This window comes from Anabrus simplex, chromosome 1 (assembly GCF_040414725.1).
Source record: "Anabrus simplex isolate iqAnaSimp1 chromosome 1, ASM4041472v1, whole genome shotgun sequence".
NCBI classification, from domain to species: domain Eukaryota; kingdom Metazoa; phylum Arthropoda; class Insecta; order Orthoptera; family Tettigoniidae; genus Anabrus; species Anabrus simplex.
In genome coordinates, this window is record NC_090265.1 from 539,083,180 (window position 1) to 539,108,592 (window position 25,413).

The 25,413-nt window shown below is 39.9% G+C and overlaps 1 protein-coding gene across 2 annotated transcripts in view; it reads right to left on the reverse strand.

The window, feature by feature from the left end:
* Positions 1-25,413, reverse strand: part of LOC136857100 (leukocyte receptor cluster member 8 homolog) — a 297,050-nt gene that overhangs the window by 66,983 nt on the left and 204,654 nt on the right. For both annotated transcript variants that reach the window (XM_067135497.2, XM_067135498.2), the window contains one exon: positions 4,958-5,255. In XM_067135497.2, the coding sequence (XP_066991598.1) occupies positions 4,958-5,255 (298 nt within the window). The remainder of the gene's footprint in view (positions 1-4,957; positions 5,256-25,413) is intronic.

The window sequence follows — 25,413 nt, forward strand, 5'->3', positions numbered from 1 at the left end:
TATATTTCTAACAAGTTAACAATTGCCATTGATGCTTTCACGGTCCGTACTTGTAGACATGATACTGTATAGGCTTTTGGGCTTGTGCCGTGTCAAGAAAATAAGGTGAAGTTATTTATGTTTCGCAGAGCTAGTTAACAATTGCTATCGGCCATGTTATTTAGACATTTATTACGGAAATATGTCATCCTCTTTCATTTTGCATTTTCCTTAGAGAACAACAATTGACGGGTATTACTAATCTACTCTGACATTGCCTCTGAATGATGACAAGAGCCCTTGCAGGTGCAAACAGAGAGAAAACGATACCAAAGATAATCGATCGCACTGTGTGGCAAAAGTTTGTTTTCTTACTCAAATAGTCACCTAACCTAAATGTATATGTACCATGAAAACATATCAAGGGCCAGTAGAGAAATGATAACCTTCTCACTACAAATTTACATGCAAATAACCTATCCAAAATTTAACCAGACGTGAGAAAATTTAATCTAACCTCTGAAATCAGCATTGCGCATTCCTATTTAATTTCAATTATTTGGTATTAAAATCAAGTGATCGTTTACTTTAGCGTTTATTTCTAACTAGGTAGTTAACAACTGCTAGCAGACATTTATGCATTTATTACGAAAAGTATTCTCTTTCATTTCAATTTTTCTTCAAGGAACAGCAGTTGATGGGTGTTACTAGACTCAGACACCACCTTCGAATGTCAACGAGACAGCTCGCTAATGAACAAAGCAAGAAACCTATACCGAAGGTGATTGATCACATGCAATATAAACAATGGGGTACATAAATATCAGTAACTGAAAACACTGTGCATGCTCAATTGCTCGTAATAACGGATGTGTCAGGAATAGGGCTCTCGTAACTGGAGCGTAATACACCGTTCAACATGCTGGGTACCACGTGCCGCTATATGGTGTCATGCTGGTCTTCAAATTTGAGATGGCGTGACGCCATATGGTGGCACAGTAGAATTTCAGGCAATGTGCTGTAGAAAATTAGCTGCGACATCTATGCGAGTAAAACTGGTACTATGTGAAGAGCGAACTTCAGGGTCTATTCCAGCTATGCATTTCTACTGTGTGCCACCATATGGTGCCACAGTATTCTTCCGAAGTCACTGACTGGCCAGTGGTCATTGTCACAAGTGAAAGCATGCCAGGCATTGTTTATTCCTCATTTACGTGCGAATTATCTCTCAGTTCGTATAGTTGTAGCCTCCGTGGCTTAGGCGGCAGCACGCTGGCCTCTCACCGCTGGATATCGTGGTTCAAATTCCAGTCACTCCATGTGAAATTTGTGCTGGACAAAGTGGAGGCGGACAGGTTTTTCTCCGGGTACTCCGGTTTTCCCCGTCATCTTTCATTCGAGCAAAACTCCACATTAGCATTTCATGTGTCAGTCATTTATCATTGCCCCAGAGGAGTGCAGCAGGCTTTGGCAGCCGGCACATTTCCTATCTTCGCCGCTAGATGGGGCCTTCATTCATTCCATTCCCAACCCGGTCTAATGACTGGAAACAGGCTGTGGATTTTCATTTTTTTATAGTTATGCAAAAGATTTAAAAAAATGGAAGATATTGGTAATAATCTTGGTAGAAATGGTAACCGACTTGCAAAGAAGAGAATTAGTAAAGTGGATATTTGAGAATTACTGATGGATTCTGATGGAGAGGAAAATGTAAGTGTTGATGGCAGTGAACATAACGCTAGTGATGATGAGTGCAGTGACAGTTACAGCATGATTGATGTATCGAGTGATGCGGAAGATGATGGCGATACTGATAGTGATATTATAGGTGGGGACGGTGCTGGTGCACACGGTGTAGACAATCATGTTAACAATGATACCTGGGGTCCTTGTGTAGGGGCACAGAAAGATATTCCATTTCCAAGACAGGACTACAAACTGATCTCAATGCAAATCAAACACTAGTGTCTATGCATATTAAGCGGTCTAGTCGTTTGAAGTAGTGGATATATACTACAAAAGAGGAAATGAAAGTTTTTATAGGTTTGAGATTGTGGAAGGGTCTTGTAAGAATGCCTTCATTATCAAATTACTGGAACCAGTTTTCTGTGTATGGAAATAGTATAGCTGGTAGGGCAATGCCAATAAATTGTTTTCAGTTACTACTTCGATTCTGGCACTTTGCTTTCAACGATGCTTTAGCTGGAAAGAATGATGTATTGCTACGAGCAAAAAGAACAGGAAACACAAAGATGTGCTTAAACCGAAAATGGTAATAACGTACAATAAAATGAAAGGAGGAATAGATATTGCAGACACACTTTCTTCGTATCACACTGCAATGAGGAAAACTATCGGATGGTACTACAAAGTTGCAGAGGACATTTTTTTGGTACTGCAGTTGTAAATGTACTGCCTCTGTACAATAAGACGCGGGCTACTGGACATCGAGAAATGTCTCTTGCAGAGTTTCGAAGGAATGTGATCAGCACTCTGCTTTGTCTAACTAATGATACTGTTAGACGTACTCTGAAGAAAGAGAACCTCTACCTTGGGGAACACAACAAGACAGAAGGACAAAAAAGTAGCAGGCAAGTGTTATCAAATTCAACATAATCGTACTTCTGAAGGATGTTAATACTAATTATAAAATTATTTTTTATTTCTTCCTTTGATTATAGTAGGAAACCTCGAGGTTGGTGTCGAAGCTGCTATCAACAACTATGCTAGGTCATGGGCAGAACGGCTGCTGCTTCTGCTGCAAAAAAGGTGTCAACTGTGCACAACCTGTCCTGACACACTTTTCCTTTGCCTTAAGTGCTTTGAATCATTTCACAACAAAGAGTGACTGAAGATTGTTGTTGAAAGTCCAATGCTTATGTACCGAGACTCATATTTTCATTGTTTCGATTTATCAGAAAACTGTTTACAACAATAATTATGTAATGTAATATCAGTACTGGTTTTGCATTTTACTAGGTTTTCATAAATATTGTGTTATCTTAGTTTGAATTAGCAAATAAATCTCCCATATTTGAAATTTGTGTTGCACATTCCATGTCAAAAAATTCTGCAACACCCTATGGCGACACGTTATATTTTATCTTTTGTAAAACTTGATGTGACACATATGGCGTCACACATGAACTTGGTATGGTGAGATAAAGTTTACTTGGTACATCATATAAATACAGGGTGAACTTTAATAAAACCGACAAACTACAGGGACTAATTCCTGACTGGAAATGGAGGAAAAAATGTCCTACGAACACGTGTCCGGAAATGGACGGTGTGCGTGCAACGACAACAAATAGTCCCGGAACAGTACATAGCTGAATCGCATCCACGTCACAGCAGATGTTCAAAGTGGCCTCCATAGGCTGCAATGCACGCATTCAGACGTCGTATCATGGATTGCCTCACTCTTTTGCACGTTCCGGTCTCTCGCCGAATAGCGTCACAGGCGTCATGAACACGCTGTTGAAGGGTCTGCACCTAAGGAACTGGTTCAGTATACACAACGCCTTTCAGATGTCTCCAGACGTAAAAGTCCCAGGGGTTTAAGTCCGGTGATCTAGGAGGCCATGCAACAGGACCTCCGTGTCCTATCCAGCGCCTGGAGAAGATGTTGAGGTGTTGGCGAACTGTATGCGGAAGTGGGGTGGTGCTCCATCATGCAAAAACCACATAACCTGTCTTACTGCCAAAGGCACATGCTCAAGCAATCCAGGCAGAGTAATTTGCAGGAAGTCCAGGTACGTTCCTCCGTTGAGGCGTTGTGGAATAATAACTGGTCCAAGTATGTGGTCGCCAAGAATCCCTGCCCAAACATTGATGCTGAACTGATGCTGGTGAGACGCTTCAACCATTCCCCGGAGATTTTCTGTAGCCCACAGATGACGATTATGCAGACTGACGATGCCATTTCTGGGAAATGGTTGCTTCATCGGTAAAGAGGACTGACGACAGGAATCCCATAACTGTGATGGCCTGGTGCAAAAACCATCAAAAAAATCCTTCCATAGAGGGAAATCTGCTGCTGATAATCCTTGCACTCGATGCAGGTGATAGGGATAATAGCGGTTGTCATGCAGGATACATATAATCGCAGTCTGGCTTACACCATGTTGGTGGGCCACTTGCCTGGAGCTTGTACTAGGGTTCATCTCAATGTCCTGTAAACCTGTTCCTCCAGATTTGGTGTATGCACAGTCCGCCGCCTTCTTCCACGTTCGGCTGTCTGAAAGGACCCATGATCACACAAACGCCCAAAAATGGCTTGAAACATTGTGTGATGTGGTTGGTGTCTGTGAGGGTACTCGTTTTGGTATAGCCGTGCTGCCTCTCGACCGCTTCCATTGGCTTGGCCGTACACAAACACAATCTCTGCTTGTTCCCGACATGAATACTGGACCATTCTGCTTCCGACAATACGCTGCTTCAATCACATTGACTGCAACAGAAGAAACACACTGCAAGTAGTCAGAGAAAATTTATTCATCAGTGCCATCTACCGTCGCAACAATGCATTTCCGGACACGTTCATAGGACATTTTTTCCTCCATTTTCAGTCAGGAATAAGTCCCTGCAGTTTGTCGCTTTTATTAAAGTTCACCTTGTATAGCCCAAGATTATATAATCAGCCTACAACGCACCAGCAGAATACTATTCAAATACATGCCTGGCACCAGTGGAATAGTGTGCTACAATCAGCTCAGCACTCAACATCTTAATGCAGGAAAGTTAAGGGACAGACAAAAAGTGCCGTTATACAGGGGCTCCAGTTATATGACGTACGCGCTATAGCGGACTTCTACTGTAATGCTGTGGATCATGACAAGAATGTCTCTTAAGAGGGATTTATAGAAAGCCACCAATACAAATTACTGCACAACAAAACAAATGCTACAACTACCACATATTTTTCAATAAGCAAATATCATTAAGAGAACAGTTATAGAAATTCTGAGATACATACCGATGTCAGGCGCAGGTACGGTTTCTCAATGTCTTGACAAGTTCCCACAATATGGTAACTTGACCAGTCTATGTCCCCATTTGCATCTTCACATATATTCATGCTGTTAATAGTAGTGACTAGGCTAAGAGGTTTCTTTCGCCGTTGAGGAGTGGCTGGTGAACTGCAATTACTACTGTTGTTATTCGACTTCATAGTAGAACTGAAACGAGCAGCGCGTTGTTGAAGTCTCTCAGAATTGCCCAGATCATCAACACCTCCAAGGAGACCAAACTCAGAATAAAAGTGGGACTTGCCACTGCAATAGAAAAAGATAGTATTGTATCTCCAGATATAAACACAAAATTACGACAAGATAAAATATGATACTATCATTATGCTGTGGATCATGGTTAATGCTGGAAATATTTCACTGGTTAGTAGGTTCCTTTTCTTAAGTCTCAATCACTATCTGAACAAACATATTTCAAAATAACTATTGATATGTCAATTACCTCATCATTATTGCACATTCACAACTCTTTGAAGTCAAGATTTTAAATTTACAGCACCAACCAAGGACTCTACACACTGCACTCCCTTCTGATTTGTGACATGAGACCTATTATAGTTGATCATTTATCGTTATGGGTATTTACGATTAACGAAATAACATGTGCCTGATTAAGGAGAAAGTAAAAATTGAAGTTTACACCAATCCAGGTATGAAAAGAGTAGAAATAAGATCAAAAATGCCAACCGTCAAAGGTGGTCATCAGTAGTGTGAATCTCAGAACAGATGGTGGAGAATGAGACATCTCGGGCAAATTTTAATATGCCATTTCAAACCATATCAACATTTCTAAGTGTTAAAACAAAACATACATACATCATAATTATAGACTGTTATGCTTTTCATCGTTCAGTCTGCAAGCCTCTGAATGAACTAAACATCACCACAATCCTCTATTTGCAACCAGTGCTGTGGCCTCAATTAGTCCTATACCGGTACTTCTTACAATGGTCAGAAACTGAGTCTAACCATTGCCATCTTGGTCTTCCTCTACTTCTCTTACCCTCCAGAACAGAGTATTATTCTTCTAGGTAACCTATCCTCCTCCATTCACCTCACATGACCCCACCACTGAAGCCGGTTTATGCGTACAGCTTCGTTCATCGAGTTCATTCTTAGCCTCTGTATCCTCGTTCTGAGTACACCTTGCCATTGTTCCCACCTGTTTGCACCAGGAATCATTCTCGCTACTTCCATGCCTATCACTTCTAATTTATGAATAAGATTTCCTGAGTCCACCCAGCTTTCACTTCCGTAAAGCAAAGTTGGTCTGAAGACAGACCAATGTAAAGATCATTCTGTCTGGGAGCTGACATTCTTCTTACAAAATACTGCTGAAAATTACACTAATGAAGTTACTTTTCTTGCAGCATCTTTACAGTTGCTTCTTCTGCCTCACAGAGATCCATATCGGAAAAATACTTCTGATAGCAGATCTTAGAGCATGACTTTCCTTTCCAACCAGGAGAGCACCAAAAGCCCTTGCACCCATATCTAGTCTAAAGTCAGTGGGATTCTTGCAAAAAATACTGAACATTCGCTCAGTTGAAGCATTGCTGTGAGATCACAAAAATGGCAAGCATTACTTGAAGAACTGAAAATTTCATATTTCCAGAAGCATCTCAGCTTCAAAATTTTATTCCAGGCTGCATCTTTTTTTTTTTTCTTTTTCCTTTCAAAGTTTGAAACATCTGTTTAATAGATCTGCCAAGTAGGAAGCAAATGCTAATTCCAGTTTGTCTTGATCACTGTTCTGAATTATGTTTTGAAATAATTCAACAACAACAAAAAACACGGATGAAAATATAGTTGCTCGCAATGAAACACCCACTACTACTACTACTACTACTACTACTACTACTACTACTACTACTACTACATGCTTCAGTCATGCAAAGGAAATTTGTTCAAAATATAGTTGGATGCTGTGGTGAAGTAATTTCCTACCAACCTGAAGAACTGTTTAATGTCACCTACAGAAAAACTGCTGATGAGCCCAAATGGCATGTCTGGGCGAAACTCTGCAAAATGCACACGGCCTAACCACCCAAACGCTGGTTCTATCCAGAAAAACTGCCAACCTCACTTCCTCACTTAATGTGCTGTCTTCTTGTAACTCCAGTTACAAGATCATCTTTCTGACAACTCTTGTTACTGAACATATTGGTAGTGCATTTCAAGTTACTTCTAACTGCTTTCCTATCTTTTCACAAACATTACAATTAAATCCATCAACAATCTATTCATGTATTTGGACATTTTATGTATGGAGAGTGCTTCTACTTGCAACATCATGTTGTACTCTGTGAAAACGGGGAGAGTGATTTTCAGACATAACAAGTAGCAACATTTTCCATTGCTGGTTTCTTCTGAATGACTTCTTCACCAACATGAAACAACAATTTCAATAGCTCCCATTGTTTTAATACCTTGTTTATTGAATCTGAGAGATAACCATCTTGTACTGTATGGTTAAATGGCTGAATGGTTAGCGTGCTGGCGTTTGGTCATAGGGGTCCCGGGTTCAATTCTCAGCAGGGTAAGGAAATTTAACCATAACTGGTTAATAAGACCTGCACCTGGAGAGCCGAACATGTCCTTGGACACTCCCGGCACTAAAAGACATATGCCATTTCATTTACCATCTTGTACTGACATGTTTCAAGAATTTGTGGCTTTTGAGCTCAGGTTCACTCATTTCTCGATACATTTTCAATTGCTTTTTCTCTTGGAGCTTCTTTTAAGTATGTCTACTAAAAATGTATCCACATTTGTATTTGCTTCCAATAAATTAGAAGCCGTTTGGGCAGCTAAGTGAAGTAGGTGACAGATACAGTCTCGTACAACCATTGAAGGTTCTGCAGTTTCAAAAATGCTGACACATTCTTAAATACAGTATACCTACCATTGTATTTGTGTTGTTGCAACCAAATAATAGAACAGTTTCCCCATTTCAGCATCTTGATCATAACTTTTTTATCCAACACCTGAAATATTCCTTCCCCAGTGGTAGCATATTCCACCAAAGCAAGCAGTAGAGTATAACCTCCTTTTTTAATTTTTTATTTGTGGGTTACTGTAGTCACATCCTAGTTTGTGAACCATGGGCAACGGCTCAGTGGCCTAGTAAGTGGTCCTGAGATTCGGGATACCAGTTGCTATGGAATGGGAGTGGGCATCTCGGACATATTCTGAGTCATGGCCCTCCTTGTGCTCAGGCGGCTAGGACTATACAATTCACTGGTGGTCCATAACCCGTTAGAGGAGAGATCCTCACTTGGACTATGTGCAAGTAGGGCAGCATCCTAATTTACCGAGCTCAGAACACTTTAAGCAAGCCTCGGACCTATGGGAGTAATGGAGTCCCACTCCCATTTGACAGGCGAGGGACTCCTTGGAAACAACTTGGCGAACGAAATGGAATTCGATGGGGAGCTATCAATATTAATGGGACTTATGGAAGAAAGAAGGTAGAACTGGCTGAGTCAGCAAAGAGGATGCTGTATCTGTCACCTACTTCACTTAGCTGCCCAAAAGGCTTCTAATTTATTGGAAGCAAATACAAATGTGGATACATTTTTAGTAGACATACTTAAAAGAAGCTCCAAGAGAAAGAGTAAGTGATATTCGGGTAAGGGGAGATAATGAGGACGAGATAGGAGATTATAAGTGTACTTGACGGGTGTTAGAAAGGGAAGGGCAGAGTCTGGGGTAGGGCTCTTTATCAGGAATACCATTGCACGCAACATAGTTTCTGTTAGGCACGTAAATGAGTGAATGATGTGGGTAGATTTGTCAGTGGGAGGAATTAGGACAAGAATTGTGTCCGTGTATTCACCATGTGAGGGTGCAGATGAGGATGAAGTTGACAAGTTTTATGAAGCATTGAGTGACATCGTGGTCAGGGTCAACAGCAAGGATAGAATAGTGCTAATAGGCGATTTCAATGCGAGAGTTGGGAATAGAACTGAAGGATACGAAAGGGTGATTGGTAAATGTGGGAAAGATATGGAAGCTAATGTGAATGGGAAGCGTTTGCTGGACTTCTGTGCTAGTATGGGTTTAGCTGTTACGAATACATTCTTCAAGCATAAGGCTATTCACCGCTACACATGGGAGGTTAGGGGTACCAGATCCATAATAGACTATATCTTAACAGACTTTGAATTCAAGAAATCTGTTAGGAATGTACGAGTTTTTCGCAGATTTTTCAATGATACAGACCACTATCTGATCTGTAGTGAACTAAGTATCTCTAGGCCTAGGGTAGAGAAAGTGAAATCTGTCTGCGAACGAATAAGGGTAGAAAGTCTCCAGGATGAGGAAATTCGAAGTACATGGATATGATTAGTGAGAAGTTTTGAGCAGTAGACAGTAAGCAGGTTCAGGATATAAAGTGAATGGGTGGCATACAGGGATGCTGTAATAGAAACAGCAAGGGAATGCCTAGGAACAACTGTGTGTAAAGACGGGAAAAGGCGAACATCTTGGTGGAATGATGATGTGAGAGCAGCCTGTAAACGTAAAAAGAAGGCTTATCAGAAATGGCTCCAAATAAGGGCCAAGGCAGACAGGGAGTTGTACGTAGATGAAAAAAACAGAGCGAAACAAATAGTTGTTGAATCCAAAAAGAAGTCATGGGAAGATTTTGGTAATAACCTGGAAAGGCTAGGTCAAGCAGCAGGGAAACCTTTCTGGACAGTAATAAAGAATCTTAGGAAGGGAGGGAAAAAGGAAATGAATAGTGTTTTGAGAAATTCAGGTGAACTCATAATAGATCCCAGGGAATCACTGGAGAGGTGGAGGGAATATTTTGAACATCTTCTCAATGTAAAAGGAAATCATCATGGTGGTGTTGCGAACAGCCAAGCTCATGGGGAGGAGGAAAAGGATGTTGGTGAAATTATGCTTGAGGAAGTGGAAAGGATAGTAAATAAACTCCATTGTCATAAGGCAGCAGGAATAAATGAAATTAGAACTGAAATGGTGAAGTACAGTGGGAAGGCAGGGATGAAATGGCTTCATAGAGTAGTAAAATTAGCGTGGAATGTTGGTAAGGTACCTTCAGATTGGACAAAAGCAGTAATTGCACCTATCTATAAGCAAGGCAACAGGAAGGATTGCAACAACTATCGAGGTATCTCATTGATTAGTATACCAGGCAAAGTATTCACAGGCATCTTGGAAGGGAGGGTGCGATCAGTCGTAGAGAGGAAGTTGGATGAAAACCAGTGTGGTTTCAGACCACAGAGAGGCTGTCAGGATCAGATTTTCAGTATGCGCCAGGTAATTGAAAAATGCTACAAGAGGAATAGGCAGTTGTGTTTATGTTTTGTAGATATAGAGAAAGCATATGACACGGTACCGAGGGAAAAGATATTCACTATACTGGGGGATTACGGAATTAAAGGTAGATTATTAAAATCAATCAAAGGCATTTATGTTGACAATTGGGCTTCAGTGAGAATTGATGGTAGAATGAGCTCTTGGTTCAGGGTACTTACAGGGGTTAGAGAAGGCTGTAATCTTTCACCTTTGCTGTTCGTAGTTTACATGGATCATCTGCTGAAAGGTATAAAATGGCAGGGAGGGATTCAGTTAGGTGGAAATGTAGTAAGCAGTTTGGCCTATGCTGACGACTTGGTCTTAATGGCAGACTATGCCGAAAGCCTGCAGTCTAATATCTTGGAACTTGAAAATAGGTGCAATGAGTATGGTATGAAAATGAGCCTCTCGAAGACTAAATTGATGTCAGTAGGTAAGAAATTCAACAGAATTGAATGTCAGATTGGTGATACAAAGCTAGAACAGGTCGATAATTTCAAGTATTTAGGTTGTGTGTTCTCCCAGGATGGTAATATAGTGAGATTGAATCAAGGTGTAGTAAAGTTAATGCAGTGAGCTCGCAGTTGCGATCAGCAGTATTCTGTAAGAAGGAAGTCAGCCCCCAGACGAAACTATCTTTACATCGGTCTGTTTTCAGACCAACTTTGCTTTACGGAAGCGAAAGCTGGGTGGACTCAGGATATCTTATTCGTAAGTTAGAAGTAACAGACATGAAAGTAGCGAGAATGATTGCTGGTACAAACAGGTGGGAACAATGGCAGGAGGGTACTCGGAATGAGGAGATAAAGGCTAATTTAGGAATGAACTCGATGGATGAAGCTGTACGCATAAACCGGCTTCGGTGGTGGGGTCATGTGAGGCGAATGGAGGAGGATAGGTTACCTAGGAGAATAATGGATTCTGTTATGGAGGGTAAGAGAAGTAGAGGGAGACCAAGACGACGATGGTTAGACTCGATTTCTAACGATTTAAAGATAAGAGGTATAGAACTAAATGAGGCCACAACACTAGTGGCAAATCGAGGATTGTGGCGACGTTTAGTAAATTCTCAGAGGCTTGCAGACTGAACGCTGAAAGGCATAACAGTCTATAATGATAATGTATGTATGTATGTATGTATGTACAAAAACAAGTCAATACCAATCGATACAATTTGCAATCAGTTATCATTACTACCGTCAGTAGACGATGAGCAAGGTGCACTTTGAAGACTTTACTATTTCAGATACTTCTGACTCAGGAAACGTGGCTTTGAATGGTGATCTAGTGTTGTCTGCTGCAGACAAGGGAAGGTTTATGTTCAACCAATAAGCGTGTGAAGTAACATTCAGCCCGTATAACAATATCATAGCCACTTTTTAGAGAAACAAAAGACTAGAGAGCCTTGGAACGCCCTTTAATGCACCCGTACTCTTAACATTTTTTAAAAAATTTCATATGGCATCTGCAGTCATCGCATTCTCCATGTTTAACTGAAAAATCACACTTGCATGTTTCACAAAACACGTGGTCGAGTGAAGTTTAGATGGTCCTAGGCATGGATGCTCTTCTGTATAGTGCTTTTGGTGATGTTGACATGCTGCAAATTGTGTTCAGTCTTAGTCGCTCAGCTCTCCATTGCTTTTACACTTATTTTATTTAACACAGAGAGACTGGCCCTACATGTGATCAGCATCACTTTGTAACACAGTTTTGTAACAAAGACAGGCAACTGATTACTAAACCAGAGGAAATAGAATGGGAATAAAACAAATATGCAGGTAATGTGTTTGGCAAAGACTCATGGTCAAAGGCTGTCACCTCTCAATTTTTTCACGAACTATGTTGAATAGTGTCTGCTACATCACGTACCGTACAAAAGCTTTTTTCATATTCATGGGAAAAAGGAAAATTTAAAAACAGCACTTTGAATTACACTCCATGATACAGCTGCCCACAGCGGCACATCAATGTGACAGAATTTCTTTTCAACACTCTTGCTACCAAGCCTGTAGATTTTACAGGCTGCCTTCCTCCCGAAAATCACCAAGCCCAGGTCTGAACATCGGGGATTACGTCTCGTACTGTTAATAACATTACTGAGCATCAGATAACAATCCAGTTGCTATATTTGCAAGGCTACACCTTTCTCACGAGTGTTATTACGCCACTTCAACGTGCACGCATGAGTGGAAATGGGAGCTCGCCAAAGTTTATCATGGCATGATACAGATGATTTGTTTCGCTGATATGGGTGTTGATGTGGATGATTTGGAATATGAGGAATTACATGCTGGTATGTTTGAAAGTATTTAATGTAAATCCAGTACAGATGCCGCATACACTGTAGCCAAAGGATCCCATCGTTACAGGTAGATGGCAGTATGTATGGTTTTTCAGTCTCTAAAGAAGAAATACTGTCTGCGGGTGTGATGAAAGTTGCTCATATATTATGCCAATTATAGCCGATATCTTGAGGCGAGTACATGTTTCCTCCTGACAAAGTTTTTTCTTGTGTTAATTTATTGTATATTAAGTTGGTTTCAAATGCTTAAATAAGCCATTCTTAGTACAGTATAAGTCAGAAGCATAACCATAGCTGACAGTAAGTTTATTTTGGGCCATGATAGCCTTGAGGTACGACAACAGGAGGGTGCGGCGTCTCTACCTGATAGTTGGGAGAGCTGCCGCACAAAAATTAGAGATTCTTCAATGCTATCAGATTCTTAAAGCGATCTGGAAAACATTCAATACTATTCAGAGGGTACCGGTATTTTATTTGAATATTTTATCGTCCCACCAGTCTAAAAATATATAATTTATTTTTATTACTTTCATCGGTAACATTATTTTATTATATAAAGTTATGTTATTTTCAGAAATAAAAATGTATGATATGTCTACTCTGCTCAGTATAAAAAAAAAGGGCACTTTTAAAAGATCTCAATCGACAGAGGAAAATTTGAGAGAGGCTGTTAAAAGACAAAGCAAAGGAAATATTGATCAGGGAGGCAGAATGATAATATAGAATTCCAGCATGAATACTGAAACGAAGAATGGAGTCAGGAAATCTGGAAAAAGGCTCACTAGGTCCAGCAGGTACAGCTACTTCAATAATCACCAAAGTCAAATTCATATTCAAAAGGATGATGACTGGATCCAGTGTTTTGAGTTGCAACCAGTGGCTGCACTAATCTTGCTCTACATATTACGACGGATGTATAGACTGTGGCAGCGAAATTGGTAGAGAACAAAGTCCTAAGAAACAATCTGTATAAGTTTGTAACTTGCTCTCAACTCTTCAACAATTCATACTACTAACATGAGTTTCCCAATTATCATAACTTCCAAATAAATTCTATTCTCAATATCAAAATGTTTCCTTTAACATGCTTTCCTTGTTATGTCATTTTTGGTGTTCCACACACAATATTCCTACATATTTGATCCTTTATGGCAGATGACTCATGTTACTGCTTGTTATATAAAATGATCAAATAACCATTACAATGCACAAAGTCTGATTTTTTTTTTTTTTTGGTGGGGGAGAAATTTCCCAGCAATTTTGGAAGAAACAAATATTTGCCTATGAAACTATGTATCTACATATAAAAGCATATTTGCTTATGTCTCATGTTCAGATCATCTACCCAATTATAAACAGATAAAATGGCACGATGGCTTGTCGAAGTAATGAACTTCCGGCTACCTGCAATATATTCTTGAGGAGTTTCCAATAAATCTTATTTTTCATATACTGGATTAAGACCTCATCAACAGAAAATAATTTAACACCAATTAATCGATGCAACCACAGGTTGAGTTCAGCTGCCCTCTTCAGCTTTAAACTTTAAGAAAGACTCGTATCTTCCAGGGTTTTCCTTTCCCCTTAACATGCCATAATACGCAACTTCAAATGAAATTTTTCTCTTTTATATTGTGTCCATTAATTTCTTATCAACCTCCCTAAAACTATATTGATCCTATGCCATTCCTAACGCTCAAGTTTCATGATTCGCCTGCCGTGCTGAATGTTCCAAAAAACTCATCACATAAACAGTCATTAAAAGTGTATTGTTGAAGGGTCTCGTGAAACCATGGCGCACTCCCGACTATGTAAGATCGCAGCATCTTCTTGGCAGTTTTTCCTGGGTGTATATCACAAGCAGATCTAGTTCATGAACACCAAATTCCAGTCAGAGATGTTTGAATTATCATGTTGTCCCTCCCCAGCGAACCATGTGACCTTGTCGTAGCGGGGAGGCTAGTGTGTCCCAATGAAGCAGATAGCCGAGCCGCAGGTGCAACCAAATCGGATGGGTATCTGTTGAGAGACCAGACTAACGAATGGTTCATCGAAAGGGGGTAGCAGCCTTTCGGAAGTTGCAAGGGCGACAGTCTGGATGATTGACTGATATGGCCTTGCAATAATACTCAACATGGCTTAGCTGTGTTGATACTGCTACACGGCTGAAAGCAACGGGAAACTACAGCCGTAACTAACTCCCGAGGACATGCAGCTCTCTCTGTATGAATGATGTACTGATGATGGCTTCAGCCCGGGTAAAATATTCCGGAGGTAAACTAGTCCCCCATTCAGATCTCCACTACACGAGAGGGGGCGATCATCAGGAAGATGGATACTGACATTCTACAAGTCAGAGCGTGAATGTTAGAAGTTTGAATCATGGTCAATTAGTTGAATCTGAAAAGGGAGATGGATAGACTAAAGTTAGATGTAGTTGGTATAAGTGAGGTACGTTGGCAGGAAGAACAGGATTTTTGGTAAGCGACTACCGAATTATCGACACAAAATCAGACGAAATGCAGAAGTTGGTTTAATAATGAATAAGAAAATAGGGCAGCGGGTAAGCTACTATGACCAGCATAGTGAAAGAATTATTGTTAATATAGACACCAAACCAATGCCCACCACAATAGTGCAGGTCTATATGCCTACTAGCTCAGCAGATGACGAGGAAATCGAAAGAACATATGAAGAGAGAGAAGATTTAATACAATATGTAAAAGGTGACGAGAATCTAATTGTGATGGGAGACTGGAATGCAGTGGTAGGCCAAGGAAGAGAAGGTAATACAGTAGGAGAATTCGGATTGGGACAAAAAAACAAAAGAGGAAGTCGGCTGGTTGAATTCTGCACTGATCATAATTTAGTCCTTGCCAATACTTGGTTCAAACATCATTAGCGACGAATTTATACGTGGACGAGACCTGGAGACACTGGAAGGTATCAAATAGACTTCATTATGATTAGGCAGAGATTCAGAAACCCGGTGTTGGATTGCAAAACTTTTCCAGGAGCAGACGTGGACTCTGACCACAACTTGCTGGTCATGAAATGCCATCTGAAGCTGAAGAAATTGAAGAAACGAAAGAATGCAAAGAGACGGAATCTAGATGGGTTGAAAGAAAAGAGTGTGAGGGATTGTTTCGAGGAACATGTCACAAAAGAACTAAATGAAAAGGCTGAAGGAAACAATAGAGGAAGGGTGGATAGTCATGAAAAATGAAGTCAGCAGGGCTGATGAAGAAATGTTAGGAAGGAAGAAAAGATCAACTAAGAATCAGTGGATAACTCAGGAGATACTAGACCTGGGGCCTGTTCCACAAACACACTTTGCAACTTTTCACTTTTCAAATCTTGCAAAGTGCAAAGTTTTTTCTGTTCCATCATGATCTAGGTATTACTTTTCATTTTCTTTGCAAAGTGAAAAGTCTTTGCGTATGAGTGAACCAATCATATTTATTCCATGGTCAAACTGTATAATACTCCATGATTTTAATACTTTATTTTTTGCGGTGAATTTGACGATAATTGTGGTACCGGCAGTTTTAAAGTTTTGATCATGGGAATGAAAGAAAATTACAAGAAGCTAGCGGTGTTAGAAGATGTCAAGGAGAAACGGGACATTCTTTTTGGCAACTTCAAAAATAATCCATCACATGATGACAAGCGATATGCTTGGACTGAAGTTCAAAAGAAAGCTTAGTCTTTGCAGTTAGCTAGAGCCGAAACGCGAGGGATAATCTATCTGGATTATGGAAATGTCGTGCACTAGTAAGTAAATATTTATGTTTTCATTAAATGCATTAATCGAGAATATATCGCTTAAATCAATTCGTATAACCTCACATATGTTGATGCAGCATGTTACATAAAATTGTAATGTAGAAGTGACTGAAGAATATATGTAATGATTTCCTCTTACCTATATATCACGTCTGAAGCATTAAATTCTTGCTTTTAGGCAAAAAGAGATAATGCCAAGAAAACTGGAAGTGAAGGAGGGAAGGTTAAACAATTGGATGAGGTGGATGCTGCTATTTTCGGCATCCTGCAGAAAGATTCGGCCGTTTTAGACGGGCTGAATCTTCCTGAAAGCTACACGGTAGATCAAGCGACCGTGGAGCCAATACCGACTCCTGCTGAACTTCCCAGTGGCGAAAACCTCGAAAATACACCGAGGAGAAAGAAAAGGAAGCTGTCGAATTCCCCGCGTCCTATTGCTAACATTGAAGAAGATACGATGACAAAAAAACTGAGGCAGGAACTTCTCCGTGTGGAAATTTATTACAGGAAATTGCACACACTGAAGTTGTAAAGGGAATTGGAGATACCACCATCAGAATTTACTAGTGACATTGCAGCATCTGCTTCGCAGAATTTTGTCTATAATACAGACGAATACATAGAATACATAGCCAATTAAAGTACTGAGTGATTGATTTGAACTTAAATTTCATGGTAACACGTTTATTATATGTAGATTAGTAGAAATATAGTATAGTGAATAAAAATTAATGTTATTAATATAGAAACAGATATTATTGTTCAGTTCAGTTAGTGAAATATCTCAATAACGAATTGAGTTAAGCAACGGCGTCTAAATCGGGTGTCTCATCATTTCCAGGATTGGGGTCTTCATTTTCATCCATCAAGGTAGGTAAATCATCTTCATTTTCTCTTCCAACCTTACGTGCAATATTATGCAATGCAATACACGCTAAGACCACCTTTCCCGCTTTTGTTGGACATAATCGTAAGTGGTTTAAGCAGAGAAAACGTTCCTTTAAAATTCCGATACTGTTCTCAACAATACGCCGTGTTGATTTATGTGCCTTGTTAAATCGTTGCTCAACAGCATCGTCAGGATTTCTATTAAGAGGGGGTATTAGCCACTCTGTTAGTCCATAGGCACTGCAACCTAATATAACTGCTCCTGGGAACAGCCTCCAACCCGAGTCAAAACGTCTACATACGGCAGTGTTTCTTAAGACCCTGGAATCGTGCACACTACCCGGCCAACTAGCATTAGCACTGTAGAAGGTCAAGTCTGCGCCACTAATCACCATAATATTGAGAGAATGATGCCCATGTCTATCAACATAAACCTCCTCGTGCTCAGCAGGAGCATCAATATTAACGAGAATACCGTCAACACATCCACACACAGAAGGAAAGCCACCCTTCATTAGAAATTCAGTCGCTATATTATGTGGATTATCAGGCCAACGTACTATGTTAGGAAATATTACATGTATTATAGCATCTACGACTTTAGTAACAGTTCTGCAAACAGTTGATTTTGATGTCCCATGCATTGCTGCCACACCGTGCTGCTGGGCACCATTTCCTAACCAATGTAAGCATATCAGAATTTGTTCCTTTTCGGAAAGGGATTTACTTCTTTTTTGTTGCAGGTTTCAATAAATGACCAATCATTTCAAGAATGTAGTCAGCCTGTAATGGGGTAACACGAAAACACTCACGAAATTCTGTCGAAGTGAGGTTATGAAAATTAATCCTGTCTTTGTATGTTCTCTTGTTGGATTCTTCATCACTGTTCTCACTTGATGATAACAAAAGCTTTCGTCGTAACATGTTTATATCACTAAACCAAATTCTAGGCCGAGAAACTAGTGTACATACTTGTTAATTAACAACTGAAAAGTGAATCATCTCTTTGCAAAATTTCTGAAAACTTTTCACTTAATTACTTTGCACTTTGCATTTCTGTACCAATGGAGGAACATAACAGGCTTGAAAAGTGAAAAGATTCCTAACTTCTCACTTTTCACTTTGCAAGCTAAATCTGAAAAGTGATGGTGGAACAAAATCTGAAATGAAAAGTGCAAAGTGAAAAGTTGCAAAGTTTGTTCGTGGAATAGGCCCCTGATTGATGAACGACAAAAATACAAGAATGCTAGAACTGAAGAGGGAAGAAAAGAATACAGGCGATTAAAGAAAGAAGTGGACAGAAAGTGCAAGGTAGCTGAGGAAGACTGGCTGAAGGAGAAGGGCAAGGATGTCTAAGGTTGTATGGTCCTAGGAAAGGTAGATGCTGCATACAGGAAAATCAAAGAAACCTTAGGAGAAAGGAAATATAGGTGTAAGAATATTAAGAGCTCAGATGGAAAGCCACTTCTAGGAAAAGAAGACAAAGCAGAAAGATGGCAGGAACATATCCAGCAGTGGTATCAAGGTGAAGATGTAGATAATTTGGTTCTGGAACAGGAAGAGGCTGTTGATGCTGATGAGATAGGAGACCCAATTTTGAGACAGAGTTTGACAGAGCTGTGAGCGACCTAAATAGGAACAAGGCACCTGGAATTGATGACATTCCCTCTGAATCACGGACTGTCTTAGGAGAAACCAGCATGGCAAAGTTATTCCATTTAGTATGTAAGATGTATGAGACAGGAGAAGTCCCATCCGATTTTCGGCAGAATGTTGTTATACCTATTCCCAAGAAAGCCGGTGCTGACAGTTGTGAAAACTATCGCACCATTAGTTTAGTATCTCATGCCTGCAAAATTTAAACACGCATTGTTTACAAAAGATTAGAAAAACAACTTGAAGCTGAGTTGGGAGAAGATCAATTCGGCTTCAGAAAAAATGTAGGAACACGTGAAGCAATCCAGACTTTACATCTGATCGAAGAGGATCAAATCAAGAAGGACAAGCCCACGTACATGGCATTTGTAGATCTAGAAAAGGCATTCGATAATGTTGATTGGACCAAGCTATTTCAGATTCTGAAGGTGATTGGGATCAGATACCGAGAACGAAGAATGATCTACAATTTGTATAAAAGTCAGTCTGCAGTGATAAGAATCGAGGGCTTTGAAAAATAAGCAGCAATCCAGAAAGGAGTGAGGCAAGGCTGCAGTTTGTCTCCCCCTCCTTTTCAATGTTTGCATAGAACAGGCAGTAAAGGAAATCAAAGAGAAATTTGGAAAGGGAATCACAATCCAAGGAGAGGAAATCAAAACCTTGAGATTTGCTGATGATATTGATATTTTATCTGAGACTGCAGAAGATCTCGAGAAGCTACTGAATGGTATGGACGAAGTGTTGGGTAAGGAGGACAAGATGAAAATATATAAGTCCAAAACAATAGTAATGGAGTGCAGTCGAACGAAGGCAGGTGATGCAGGAAATATTGAATTAGGAAATGAAGTCTTAAAGGAAGTAGATGAATATTGTTACTTGGGTAGTAAAATAACTAACGAGGGCAGAAGTAAGGAGGACATAAAATGCAGATTAGCACAAGCAAGGAAGAGCTTTCTTAAGAAAAGAAATTTGCTCACTTCTAACATTGATATAGGAATTAGAAAGATGTTTTTGAAGACTTTCGTGTGGAGTGTGGCATTGTATGGAAGTGAAACATGGACGATAACTAGCTCAGAAAGAAAGAGAATAGAAGCTTTTGAAATGTGGTGTTACAGAAGAATGCTGAAGGTGAGATGGATAGAGCGAATCACAAATGAGATACTGAATTGAATTGGCGAGAGGAGATCGATTTGGCTAAGTTTGATGAGAAGAAGAGAGAGAATGATAGGACACATCTTAAGACACCCAGGACTTGTTCAGTTGGTTTTCAAAGGAAGTGTAGGTGGTAAGAACGGTAGGGGGGTAGACCAAGGTACGAATATGACAAGCAGATTAGAGCAGATGTAGGATGCGGCAGTTACGTAGAAATGAAAAGGTTTAGCACAGGATAGGGTGGCATGGTAGGCTGCATCAAATCAGTCTATGGACTGATGACTCAACAACACCACCACATCATGCTGTCTACTTGTCGTGGAGAAATGTATCAAGGTTTGAAAGCATGCGAAATTGGAATACGTTAGAAATTAGTGGAGATACTGTAGTAAACTTCTTAGTAGAGGTTTACAATAATATTCTGATGAACGTAGTAGGGATGATTCTAAGAATCATAAAAATGTCAAGAAATATTCTGTAGACAGAAATGTTACTAGTAATATCACAATAATCATTCTAATGAACTGAAAATATGGGAAAGCAATGCTGGTTGAAATGATTTACCTTCCAGGAATCCAGGGGGAAAATGCATATATTTTTCAATAATACAATTTCTAAAATGAAGTTCAGAGGAGAACGTTCTGAACCATTCTTGGTAATAACTGTTAAGATAAGGTGATTGACTGTCACCTCTTCCTTTTTACCGTGCACTAGAGTACGTTATGAGGGAATGGGGCAAGAACTTGAAAAATATAAAAACTGGAACCCAGAAAGATAACATACATTTTTAACTGTCTAGGATTTGCTGATGATCTAGCTCATCTGGTCAATGATATTCAGGAAACAAAACAACAAATAAAACCTTTACAGAAAATAGCTCAAAACGTTGGTTTGAAAATTTCATTTTAAAAAAAAACCCTAGAAATTATGCTAACTCAACTTCCACTTGCAAACAAAATTAAACTGGGAGACCAAGAAATAAATATTGTAGAAAAATTAAAATATTTAGGTGAAATTATCGGATATAACCTGAACAAGAAACCAGCATGGCAAAATAAAATAGATAAACTGGTTACAGCACAGCATGTTGTGATGTTTGGAACATCACAGCATGTACAAAATTATCTGTGTAATTAATTGGAAAGATGTATATATTTAATTAGTGGTAGGTCATTTTTAATTATTATGTTCATATATAGGGTTTTTAGTCATCCATTTCACTTCATCATATCATTTCTTTGTACCAGGGCTATAACGTATTCTGAACGAATGACTTCTTGAGTGAGGTATTACAACATCCCTCGTATTTATAGCTTGCAGTAAATTTCCAGTAGTCGAGGTCAGGTGACCGAACACACCATGCTAATTTTAGCCTATTACCAGGAAAAAGACGTCATCAAGCTTGCAAGAGTCCTTACTCCTTCCATATTCTCAAGAGACAGTTAAAGCCTTGTTAATGCCTACTTTTTGACGTTCGCTACATGATGACGCTTTGATTGCCCGGGAAAGTTCAACCTATGTGAATGGACGTTATGGAACAAGATGATGGATATGGTATATGGAGGGAGATTTTGGAGCCTATATATGTCCATGACAAGAGCCAGAGAGCATCTATCGGTCAATTCTAATCTATTCTATCATTACATTGGAGGAGGGCTGTACGTCTTGACATCGGAGGTGTTAACTGCTGAAAATCTTAACTTAGTTCACTTTGCATCTGATTAGAGCACTACTCAAAATTACTCTCATGGAGAGCTGATTATCTCGATGACAAGAGTTAAAAGTCAACGAGAGACCAGTTTTGACTGGTACAGGACAGGAGAAATTTTGTTATGTATTTAGTTACGCTACAATTCTGTAACACGGAAGAATACAAGTGTAGCCATTAATACTTTCATGGCCCGTACTTACAGAAATGATTTTTTTTTCTTGCCAGTTGCTTTACGTCGCACCGACCCAGATAGGTCTTATGGCGACGATGGGACAGGGAAGGGCTAGGAGTGGGAAGGAAGCGTCCATGGCCTTAATTAAGGTACAGCCCCAGCATTTGCCTGGTGTGAAAATGAGAAACCACGGAAGACCATTTTCAGGGCTACCGACAGTGGGGTTCGAACCTATCATCTCCCGAATACTGGATACTAGCCGCGCTGAAGTGACTGCAGCTATCAAGCTCTGTTCAGACATGATATTGTATAGGCTTTTGGGCTTGTGCCATGTCAAGAAAATAAGGTGAAATTCTTGTCATTTCGCAGAAAACTGTGCTCTGCGTCCTCAGAAGAATTCTCGACTGTCCTTGAGAAAGGCTTCTTAAACAATGACACAGTTTTCTGCGAAACGTCAAGAATTTCACCTTATTTCCTTGACACGGCACAAGCCCAAAAGCCTATACAACATCATGTCAATACAAGTGTATTCTCTCTATGCACACAACCCAAGGTGGTTTTGCTATTGAAATTAGGACTCATTACGACTTTATGTACGGAATACTGTAGGAAGTGTTAAAGCCAGGAAAGTCATTGTTCAATTAGTGAGCTATGCACGAATCAGAAATAGGACTGGTACCTACAACGAGATGATGACGCCAGCACGAGAGGTCCATCAAACACCAGCTGCTACACAGATCGTCTCCAGATAACAGCCTACAAATGGTGAGCTAATGGCATAAATTACTGCAAGTCTCCGCGCAACAGTACAGTTTATTAAATTTTATTCAATCTTTCTTTTGCTTCCGTAAGTTCAGAGTTCGTAAATACGCCATCACGTTTTTCATCCTAATAAATAGTTATTTAATTGGTTAGTGCAGAAATTCTTATTAACGATCCTTAATTTCCAAGTTAGAGTGCACTTAATGTTTAATGTTTTATCACCCCACCACGAGTATTTAGAGTCTCATTACCTATTATTATTAGTATTATTAAAAACAGATAGGAACCCAATAACCCATGTACTGTACGTGATAAAAACTCTTGCTAATCAGCAGTTATGTACAGAAATAAAGTGCTGTATTCGCATGAAAGTCTACTTTTTAATCCCTCTAGTCAACCATTGGCTTTAACCTGATTCTGGCACAAATTCTAAAACCTTTGCTTATATAATTTGTCCTGACACAAGGACATTCCAACCTCTATTTTATTGAACCACGCTTTGAAACAGTTTCATCCGCTGTTTACTGCCATTTAAACTCCTCTTGATTTTTCACAATTTTTGCTACCTGTGTCTGTCCAATCTTAAACATTCTGGAAAGTTTATGCACACCACATTCTCTATTATGCCAACCTTTTCTTTTAAACACTTCCTTGGAACCATGATTAAACACACCAACTTATTAACATATAAATGAACACATCAAAAGCCAATGAGTCAATTTAAAAGTAGCCTGACAGTGAAAGTAAGAATTCCAGCATCATCGAGCATTTCAAACAACAGAAATGCCAGGGTGAGAGCAAAGATTAGCATTGCCTTTCAAGAGTATATAACCTATGTCGCACCTTGGTAGCTGCAATTCTTGGAAGTACGGTCTGTTCAGGGAACAAGATCAGCACACAAATTTACTTTGAAAACTACTGTCCATTTATGAGAGGTTTCATGGAAGTTATGTAGTGGCTATGGTGTACGTGTAATAGAGGATGTCCATGTAAGAGGAATGAATTACACTCCTTCATATCATGGGATTTTATCACAAACCTAGAAAAATTGTCCACTAAGGAGAGGTTAAGACAGGTTTTACTGTATTATAGCCTTATACAGGGCAATTCAAAATGGACCCGATTTCATAAACTTATTCTATGAAATCTAATGAACGTATCATACTGAGATATGCGCAATGAAAGGCAAACTCTCAAAGGTTAGTTGAGTTTAGATTTCATCCCACGTGGTTTCATTTCCAGCCGTTACGAGCGTGCAGGAAGTGAATAAAGAAAATGGCTGCGGCTGAAGAGCAGAAGTCGTTCTGTGTGCTTGATTACCATGTAAACAAGTCTGTGATTAGTGTTCAACAGCATTTCGGTACAAGGTATGGAAGAGACCCACCGACTGGAAAAGCCACTCGTGCGTGGAATGCAAAATTCAGAGACACAGGCTGCATCTGTAAGTGAAAGTTGATGGCCGTCCTTCGACCGGGGAAGAGACAGTGGAACGAGTTTGCGCCAGTTTCGTGCGGAGTCTGCAGAAGTCCACCTACCGGGCAGCAAGGCAACTTGAACTTCCACAGGCAACTGTTTGACGCATTCTGCGGAAACATTTACGAATGAAACCCTACCGCTTGCAACTGGTGCAGGCCTTAAATGACACTGATTACGCTGCTCGAGCGTCCTTCTGTGCTGATTTTCTCGCATTAATGGAAGAGAAAGGGTTCTCTGAAAGGGTAATTTTCAGTGATGAAGCGACTTTTCACCTTTCCTGGACTGTGAATAGACACAACGTAAGGATTTGGGGAAATTCTAATCCCCATCAAGTCGTGGAACACCAACGCGATTCTCCCAAGAATGTGTTTTGTGTCCTTTCCCATGAAAAGATTTATGGACCCTATTTCCTCATTGAACCTACTGTGACAGGAAATGTTTTCTTGATATGCTGCAACAATGGCTCCTGACACAGCTCGAAGAGGATAGTGCAGACTTCATCCTTCCACTGGACGGTGCCCCTCCACATTACCATGGCAATGGTCGGAGCCACCTCAATGAGACATTGCCACAACGCTGGATAGGTCGTGCATCTCAGGAGGATCGAACTCTCATTCGTTGGCCACCGCGTTTCCCCGACTTAACCCCATGTGATTTCTTCTTGTGGGGTTTCACAAAGGATCATGTTTACGTACCACCTCTTCCACTAACATTGGATGACCTTCGTGCCCGCATCACAGCAGCCATCGCAGAGGTTGGCTGCGACACACTACACAAGGTTTGGCAGGAGATAAGACTATCGGCTTGATGTATGTCGTGTTACGTGAGGTGCTTACATAGAACACTTTCAATATGACTGGAAAAAAAAACTTGGAGAGTTTACCGTTCTTAGCACAGAATAAATTTATGAAATCGGGTCCATCATTTTGAATTGTCCTGTATAATTATGCTAGCTTATTTCAGGCTTAGACAGTTTTTAAATTAGTACAGCAAGTTGGAAATTGTATGACTGGGACCCTTAAAAAAATTGAGCTCACCAAGTGTAGTTAGAACACAATTTTCTAGGGGGAAAATCTGACATAGTGTAACATGATTTGTTACATGTTCTATCCAATAAAAATAAAAATGAAGGGTAAACGTACAATAAATTATGCTACTTCCTCTAAAATAT